Genomic DNA, 8,909 nt, shown 5'->3' on the forward strand with positions numbered 1-8,909 from the left:
AATAAATAAAGTTAAATAAAATAATTCTTTAAAAAAAAAGAAAGAAAGAAGTTGGAGGCTCAGAGAAGTTATGCAGAAGTGCCCAGAGCTAGGAAAACCAAGCCGATTGTCAGTTCGTCAGTCCTTGGAAGCCTAGTGCAGTAGCAAGTGCGAGAACCTACGCGTCTGACAGACCTAGCTTCTCGACCCCCTCTAGCATTCATAGCTGTGCAACCTTGGGCAGCTTTCTTAACCTCTCAGAGACTCGGTGTCCTCGTCTGTAAAATGGGCTCGGCACCGACTTCGCAGCTCTCCACCGACAAAGGGCAGCTAACCATTCCTTGTCCACAGTGTTGTGAAAACTCCACAGGACAACAGAATGTACGCACACCCCCCAGCGCGGGGCCCAGTGCACACGACGCCCTGACAGAGACTTGCCCTTTCCCTTTCCCCTCTTCCTGGTCACGTCCGCATTCCTCGGTCCCCCTCTTCCTTACAACTCCAAAGAGAGGAACATGATTGGGCAGTGAGTGAGTGGAAAAGCCGCTTGTTAAGACCCTCTCATGGAGGGAACCAGCAGTTAGCGTAATGGCTATGTCGCTGGTCTCCCACGTAGTCGACCGCGGTTCGTGTCCCGGACCCGGTGGCTTAAAACTCACGCCGGGCGCGTGTGCGTGCGTGCCCAAGATCCCGAGAGGAGAATGGAGGAGAAGGGATTGCGGCGTGACCATCCCCCCTGGGGGGGGATTTCTCGCTTTCTGTCTCTATGTCTCTGTCTGTCTGGCGAGAGCACGTGTCCTACAGTGAAAATCTCTCAAAAAAAAAAAAAAAAAAAAAGACCCTCTCATGGATTCCTCTCATTTCCCCCTTCCGGGGAACCTAAAAGCCTGCAAGCCACACATTGTCACATGACACCAAGGCAGCGAGACGCCCCATCTCATAGAGCAATACCCCAAGGAGGACAGGCCACAGAAATACTGCCTGCAAGTCCGTCTCGTAGCAGACTGGCAATCCGTGAATATCTGGTGATTTCGGATGTCTAGAGGGCCAGCTACAGTAAGGGTGTGTTTTGGTGTGTATTCTTCTGGGGAAAAGGTTCGCGTTTCTCTCTCCTCCCGGCCTCCTAAGGTTTACAACGTGGCCTTCCTGTAATGATTAACAGCCCCGAGGGCAGGGACAGGGACGAAGGAGTCTCTTCTGGACTGAGGCAAAGAAGGATTTTCTACGACCATGTGACCCGAGATAGAAACACTGAGGGGACTGACAGGGTTTGGGTAGAATCCCAGAAGGCTGGCAGGGAGAAACCGCTTCCTTACCTCTTGCTGCCAGAGTGAGCATCTTGGATGAAATTTGAACTGTGCTTATTAATGGAATAATTAGTCAGGTGCATGCAGATATCGTCCTGGGGAAAGAGACAGAGTCTGTGGAGTCAGGCCGGAAGGGCAGCCCCTTGCTTCTTCTCTGTGCCCTCTCATGGCCCCTGGGTTTAAGGAGCTGAAAAGAATGACAAGTCCCGGTGCTTACTTAACCTGGGAAAACAGGAAGTAAGGCATAGCCTAGGGTCTGCAGCATCAGAAATTCCCAGTCCTCCTGAGATCGGTGGTGCTCTGCCCAAGTGAAACTCAAGAATCCTGGGGAGTTTGGGGGATGGTGGGGTAGGCCTTTGTTCCTCGAACACCCTTGAACTGTAGTTCTGGCTTTGGAGACTGGCAGATATGGCCACAAGTCCCAGACTTACCCCTTCCAGCTAAGTGACCTTGGACAAGTCCCTTGTACTCTGGGTTTTACTCTCCTCATCCATAAAGTGGGGACACCCACCCCTATCTCTGAGGGCTCCTGGGAAGGTTAAATGAAGAGCCTCTAAAACCTGGCACATAGTAATTGCTCAACAAACTACAGCCACGTCTGCAAGTCTTGAGAACCTCGGGTTCACGAGGCTCTCTCCTGGTCACGCCCGCGGGCAGGCAGTGTCCCCCTTAGCTCACCAGGTTGTCAGGGCAGGGCTGGGAGTAAGACATTGTAGCAAAGCGAGCCAGTCCTTCTTTGTGCACAAAAATCCTGAGAGGGTCACAGGACGTCAACAGCACATAAATCCGGAGGTCAAACTTGAATCCGTCGATGACAAAGGGCTGAGGGGGAAACAGAAGTCATGCGACCATCAGAGGAGAAACTCACACTCGGGAAATCGGACTCCCTACCCATTTCCATGGGCACCTGCCAACACTGTCCAGGGGGAGAGTGAGATGTGGGCTCCGTGATGTGACACGTGACCTGGTGGAGGTCACTAAGCCGCACTGTGCCTTGGTCTCCTGGTCTGTCAGAGGGCACAAGTAACCATCCCCACGGGCTACCGTGCCGACTACACAACGTCGCACACCGAAGTCCTGTGATAAACAGACATACGGTGGCCATCCAGGACCATGTTCTCCCTGCAGTGCTGTCTCCTGGCCATTTGACCCTGGAAGGCCAGTGCTTCCCCCTCCCCCTGTACTCCCAGAGAGCTCCCTCCCTGGATTGGGCTCTGCCACTAGGACCCCTGACCTCCTGTCAGAGGGGAAGGCTGGTTACCCTGAATCTCTCTCCCAGCTGAGGTGGGGCTTCTACAAACCCAAGGAGGCCTCCCAGCTTAGAGGGAAGAGGCCAGCCTGGTAGGGCCACACCCACTGAGCAGGGGCAAGGGAAAGGGGCACGCTGGCCCGGGCATGTGTCGGCACCCCTGGTCAGAAGCCTGTTCTGACCAAGTCCTAGCCGAAGCTAGGCCCGGCTGCACCGTCACCCCAGCCCTCCGTTCTCCCCTGCACATTCTGCACAGCGGAGCTAGAGCCCGAGGTTGCTGTGGGAGGTAAATAATCCCAGTGAGGAAGTACCTTTGAAATATAGAGCTGACAGATCATATCCTCCCCTGGTTTGATTTCTTTCACTGTCCGGGTGATGAATATACCTCGCCCTTGGCAGCCCGAGTCCGGCTTACAAATGTATGTCTTATTTTTTCTTGACCTGCTGTAGGTCTGCAAATCTCCCCAGCTACCAGAGCAGGGAAGGAATGAGATACCTTTAGCTTGGGGAGCAATGAAAAAGAAGACTAGCCTTTTCTGAACAACAACAACCAAAAAAAAAAAAAAAAAAGAAGAAGAAGAAAAAAAAGAAAAGGAAAGGAAAGAAAAGCTGTCTGACATGACAAAGCCCTGGTAGTGATAGATGTCCAGACATCCAGCAAGGGGAGAGACAGTGACGCCTACAGAGGAGAGACGGTGGGCTTGGCCTAGATTAAATCCTGCAACATGGGGGCCAGCAGGTGGCAAGGTGGTTAGGGTACCAGATTCCTACATGGCCAACTATGGTTTGAGTCTCAGACCTGGTGGCTAGCTTTCTCATTTCACCTCCCTCCTGTCTCTCTGGTGAGCACACATGCCCTGTAGCAAGCTGAAAAATAATAATAGTGATAAATAAAATTAAATAAATAAATTTTTTTTTAAGTCAGGCAACACACTTATCAGCTATACAACCCTTTGCAAACTCTTGACACCTGTAACCAAAACTTCGTCATCCCTACAATGAGCACACTGATATCCATGTGGTGGTTGTTACGTGACAGAGGGGAGGCTGATACATGCCATACGCCCCGTAAAGCCAGCAATGACCTAGGTAATTTGGCAGATGGGATACCTGGAGTTCTGGATCTGACTCAAGCCCTGAGAAGTGATCTGACCTTGGGTCACTCAGTCTCTTACCTCCCTCTGGTTTCAGGGTTCATCTGCAACACCCCCACTTGAATCAGGTACAGGAGAAAGTAAATTCAAGAGAAAGAAAGAAACTAAATTCATGGGTTGTATATTTTGGTCTTGCTATCTTTCTTGTTTTGTGTTTTAACTCAGTGGAGCCTGGTGACTCACCAGAGAAGTCACTTAACTGCAATTTTCCTCAGTGGCCAGGAAGCCCAGGGGCTCCTGTGTCCTTCTACATGGCAGCTGAACCCTGAAAGTTGTTCCAGACAAGCTGAGGAGAGGCTGGGAACCCTGGCACTCTGGGTTTGGAGAAGCACTGGTGGAGAGGGGAGGGTGGGATTCCTCTGGTGCCCTTGACACGTGAGTATAATTTTCTTGGTGACTCTTCTCTGCCCCCTCTGTCCTGTGTCAACCACCAGACTGTAGCCCAGGTCATGTTCATGTCCTCTCCCATTTCTTGGTAGCGTGGCCCAGCACATTTTACACACCAGTAATAAACGCCCTGTTTTGAAATGGATAAAATGAGACCAGAGGGACCGGCAGGTGACATGGTGGTTAAGGCACTGGACTCACATGGCCGACTGTTGTATGAGTGCCAGACCTGATGGCTTGCTTTCTCACTTTCCTCTGGTCAAATTAAAATCTAATAATAACAGGGACCAGCAGGTGGCATGGTGGTTAAGGTGCTGGACACTCCCACATGGCTGACCATGGTTCGAGTCCCAGACCTGGCAGCTTACTTTCTCACTCTTTCTTTCTCTCTGTCTCTCTCTGGTCAAATTAAAATAAATGAATGAATAAGTAAAATAAAATGAATAATTATAAAAAATCTAATAATAACAAATTAAATTAAATTTAAAATTATTAAAACAAACAAACAAAGAGAGACCAGAGATGAGGAAGGGCTGATTGCATTTTCCCCAGGACCCTGCAGGTGCACTGCAATGGGACAGAGGACAGGCATCCTTCTCTGTTCTTTACTGGGTGCTAACCACTATCCCACTCTACCCAGAGTCATTCATGGTCCTTAAAAATTCAGAAGTTCAACAGTTAGACAGTTGGAACGAGTTCAAAATCAACAGCTTTCAGGGACAGAACAAACTCTTATCCTGACTGCTGGAACCGGCTCCATGGCACCAGCCCCTAAATGTTCTTGGGTTTTATAGTCAGGGCCTGTGTTTTCTCAGCCTTGGACACACCCTCTCTCCTTTCGCTTCCTGGACAGTAGCAAGAGAGGTGAGAGACCATGTTAGAAGGGAAATCAGCGACCAGGGAATCAGGGGCAAGAGGGAAAATGCAAACAGGAGGCGGGAGTGGAGAAAGACGCTCGGGACGACTCACTCAGCAGGGAGACACCAGGTCTTGGGGAAAAAGTGGAAATCTTTGGGGAACATCTTTGACATGCGGTTCATATTCCTGGCCAGCAAGTCCTTGCGGCAGATTTCACTCATTCCAGGGAAGTGATTGATTTTCTGCAAAAGAAGTCGGAACTCGTGACAAACAGAAAGACAGGGACTATCGTGAGGCCCCCTTGGGAGACAGTTATAAAAGTGTGGGCCCCACTGGGTAGGTGCCTCACGTGCACCAAGGACCAGGTTTGATCCAGTACCTGGTAGCTCTTCATTTCCATCACACGTTCCAGGGACACTGAGTAGTCGGTCCAGTAGAGAGTCCAGTCCTCGTTTTCCCCGCCCTCTCTAAGGCCATACTGTTGGGCCGCCCTACGCACTGCAATGGGGGTGGGGAAACAAAGGTCTGTGAGCCCAGGAGGTGGGGGAGGCTCGGTTGGGGGACGTTTCCATTTCCAGGTGCCCTCAGACCAAGTTGTGGAGCAAGAAAATAAGGAGCCAGCAGATAGCATAACAGTTACATCGCTGGACTCCCATATGGCTGACCACAGTTCAAATCCCGGACCCAGTGGCTTGAAAAATCACATTGGGCACAGGTGTGTGTGCTCAAGATCCTGGGAGGAGAATGGAGGATAAGGAATTGCAGATGTAGCGTAGCCATCTCTCCTGGGGGACGATTTCTTACTTTACTTTCCTCTGTCTCTGTCTCTTTCTCTAGTGAGCACATATGCCCTAAAGTAAAAACCTCTTAAAAAAAAAAAAAAAGAAAAGAAAGAAAATGTTGGAAGCCATCTACTCCTATCTTATTTATTATTTTTATTTTTAAAAATTTTCCGGGGCCTAGGCACTTGCTGGAAAGAGACAGAGAGAGAAGGAAAGTGAGGAGTGAGAAGTGAGAAAGCACCCTCCCCCCATGGGCATGGTCACGCTGCAATCCCTTCTCCACCAATTCTCTCTCCTTTGGGGATTTCAGGCATGCACCGCTGTCTGGTGTGTTTTTCAAGCCGCTGAGTCTGAGATTTGAACTGTAAGGTCAGCCATGTGGGATCCAGCTGTTTTAACCACCAGGCCATAGGTTGGCCCTTTGGGTATTCTTGGGGATGAAAAGGAGTGTCTTCAGATGCTGTTTGGTTCTCTTGGTTCCATGAATGAACAAAATGGAAGCTCCCCCATTGCAGGCTCCCCACCTCCTGGGCTCACAGGCCCAGAAAAAGACACATGACCACCAAGACAGAACATGGCTTCTCCCAAAAATCCCACAGAAGGTCATCGGGGATGAAAGCTACACCTGCCCTGGCTCCCCTGGACAGGAAGCAGGTCTCTGGTTTCCCTCCAAATATGAAGCCCTGAATGTTCAGGGAATGTAAACTAATTCTGAACACCAGCCAGAGCTTAATGAGTAAGATAAATGGGCAGGAAAAAAAATATATATATATATACACAATATATTTCAAAAACACAAGGTGGGGGACCAGCAGTTAGCGTAATGGCTATGTCGCTGGACTCCCATCCCACATAGTCGACCGCGGTTTGTGTCCCGGACCTGGTGGCTTAAAAACTCACACCAGGCGCATGTGCGTGCATGCCCAAGATTCCGAGAGGAGAATGGAGGAGAAGAGATTGCGCGTGCATGCCCAAGATTCCGAGAGGAGAATGGAGGAGAAGAGATTGCGGCGTGGCACGTCCCCAGGGGTGTGATTTCTCGCTTTCTGTCTCTATGTCTTTCTCTGTCTGGTGAGCGTACACACCCTATAGCAAAAACCTCTCCAAAAAGAAAAAAAAGAAAAACACAAGGGGGCTTCAAAAAGTACATGCCTCATGGAAAAAACTGCATAAATTTCAAAATGTTTTACATCAAAATTAACTTGTCCTTTAATTCCATTTTTCCACAATTAAAAAAAAATTTTAGAGGTTTCTGTCTTAGAGTGTTTGTTTTCGCTAAAGAGAGACAGAGACAGTGAGAGGGAAAGTAAAAAATCACCCCCCCAGAGAGTAGGCCACATAGCAATGCCTTCTTCTCCATTCTCCTCCCAGGATCTTGGGCACACATGCACACGTGCCTGGCCTGAGTTTAAAGCCACCGGGTTCAGGACTTGAACCACAGTCAGTCATGTGGGAGTCCAGTGACATAATCACTATGCCATCCGCTGGCCCCTTCCATGAACTTTTTAAAGTGCCCATGTATGCTGTCACGTTCTCCTCCCACCCTGCCAGTCAATAACTGGGGACCGACTCCAACACGAACTCAAATGACGTCAAGGGCCTAGAAAGGGAGATGTCCCTGCCATCGCCGCGAGAGTACAAGACTGGCCTGAGGCACCAGGAACTCTTTTTCTTTTTCAGGTTTTTGCCATAGCACTGGAGAGACACAGAGAGAAGGAAAGTGATTACCCCGCAATCCCTCCTCCTCCGTTCTCCTTTCAGGATGTTGGGCGTGCATGCACACGCACGTGGCGTGATTTTCAAGCCACCTGGGTCTGTGGCTCGAATGGCAGGGCACCATGTGGGAGTCCAGCACCATAGCCACCACGCCACCTGCTGACCCCAGCACCAGGAACTTTCAGAAGTCCCCTCGTACAGGTGCCACTGCAACACTGTGCTGTGCAATGCAAAATCAGTCTGTAAGCCAGGATCAGCCCACAGGCCACACTCTGAGGCAGATGCTGACTGCAGCAGCCGCTGCTGCTCCCAGGTCAGGACCCCACATCGCCGTACACGAGCATTACAGAGCGCTGACGTGACACGGTGTGGGCAAAACCATGACTCTTGGAACAAGGGTCCCAATTTTCTCAAATTGTTCATGGAGCTGGGAGAACCAAAAAGGACTTAAAGACACTTCTTTTCATCCCCAAGAATACACAAGAAGGCCAGTTAGTGGCCTGGTGGTTAGGGCAGCTGGATCCTACATGGCTGACCTTATGGTTCAAGTCTCCAACCCAGCGACCTGAAAAACACTCCAGGCGCATGTGTGTGCATGCCCAAAATCCCGAAAGGAGAGAGAAATGATGGGGGAGAAGGGATTGCAGCATACCACGTCCCATGGGGGGTACTTTCTCACTTCTCTCTTTCCCCCCTCACTCTCTCTCTCTCTCTCTGGCAAGCATGAGTGCCCTCTGACAAAATTTTTAAAAAGAGAGAGAGAGAAGAAGGAAGAGGAGGAGAAGATGATGACAACGATGACATACGTGACCCTTCCCAACCCTTTGGAGGATTCCAGTGGGCCCCCATCTAGACCCCGTGAAGGCAGATGCTCACCACTGTCATACCGGCAGCTGGATAGATTGATCACCAATCATCTGGAAAAGAGAAAAAGGAAAGCAGAAGACAGAGACAGACACATGGGCCAGAACACACGACTACACCCAGAAACAGCCTGCCCAGGTGGAGCTATGGGACACTCATCCTGCCTTGCCACAGACATGGCTCCAAAGGAGTACGGAGTGACAGCGGAATCGCACAACTGTTCCTCTGCTGTGAGGTAGAAATTCTATATTGTAATCATGGCTAACTTTGCTTGCAGCTTCACTGTCACGCCATTGCCCCCCAAGCCTTTTGGTCCGATGGCTTATCGGGGACAGGAACTGACAATCTTTTTGGTCAAAATATAATTCTTGTCTCCTTTCTCATCACCTCATCAAGGGAAGCTGTGAGTTAGAAAGAGGACAAGCTTTCAAATATCAATCAGTCTGAACGGAGCAAGGCGTGGTGAAATATTAACGAGAACTGGAATGCACGAGCTGCAATCGGATCCGAACAAGTTATCACAGTCTCTTACATGGAAGGGGCCCTAAATTCCTAGGACAAATCATCACTTGCTTCAAACAAGGAAATCTCTCCCCATCCATTAAAAAAAATC

The 8,909-nt window shown here is 49.9% G+C and overlaps 1 protein-coding gene across 3 annotated transcripts in view; it reads right to left on the bottom strand.

Moving 5' to 3' along the window:
• The window catches only part of TTLL6 (tubulin tyrosine ligase like 6), a 36,313-nt gene extending 27,917 nt beyond the window's left edge, over positions 1-8,396 (bottom strand). For all 3 annotated transcript variants that reach the window (XM_027767334.1, XM_027767335.1, XM_027767333.1), the window contains exons 1-6: positions 8,309-8,396; positions 5,314-5,432; positions 5,046-5,176; positions 2,847-3,003; positions 1,965-2,108; positions 1,296-1,381 (exon numbers count right to left, since the gene is read on the bottom strand). In XM_027767334.1, the coding sequence (XP_027623135.1) occupies positions 1,296-1,381; positions 1,965-2,108; positions 2,847-3,003; positions 5,046-5,176; positions 5,314-5,334 (539 nt within the window). In that variant the 5' untranslated portion in view covers positions 5,335-5,432; positions 8,309-8,396. The remainder of the gene's footprint in view (positions 1-1,295; positions 1,382-1,964; positions 2,109-2,846; positions 3,004-5,045; positions 5,177-5,313; positions 5,433-8,308) is intronic.
• Between the last annotated feature and the right edge of the window lie 513 nt (positions 8,397-8,909).

This window comes from Tupaia chinensis, unplaced genomic scaffold (genome assembly GCF_000334495.1).
Source record: "Tupaia chinensis unplaced genomic scaffold, TupChi_1.0 Scaffold144171_2, whole genome shotgun sequence".
Lineage (NCBI taxonomy): Eukaryota > Metazoa > Chordata > Mammalia > Scandentia > Tupaiidae > Tupaia > Tupaia belangeri.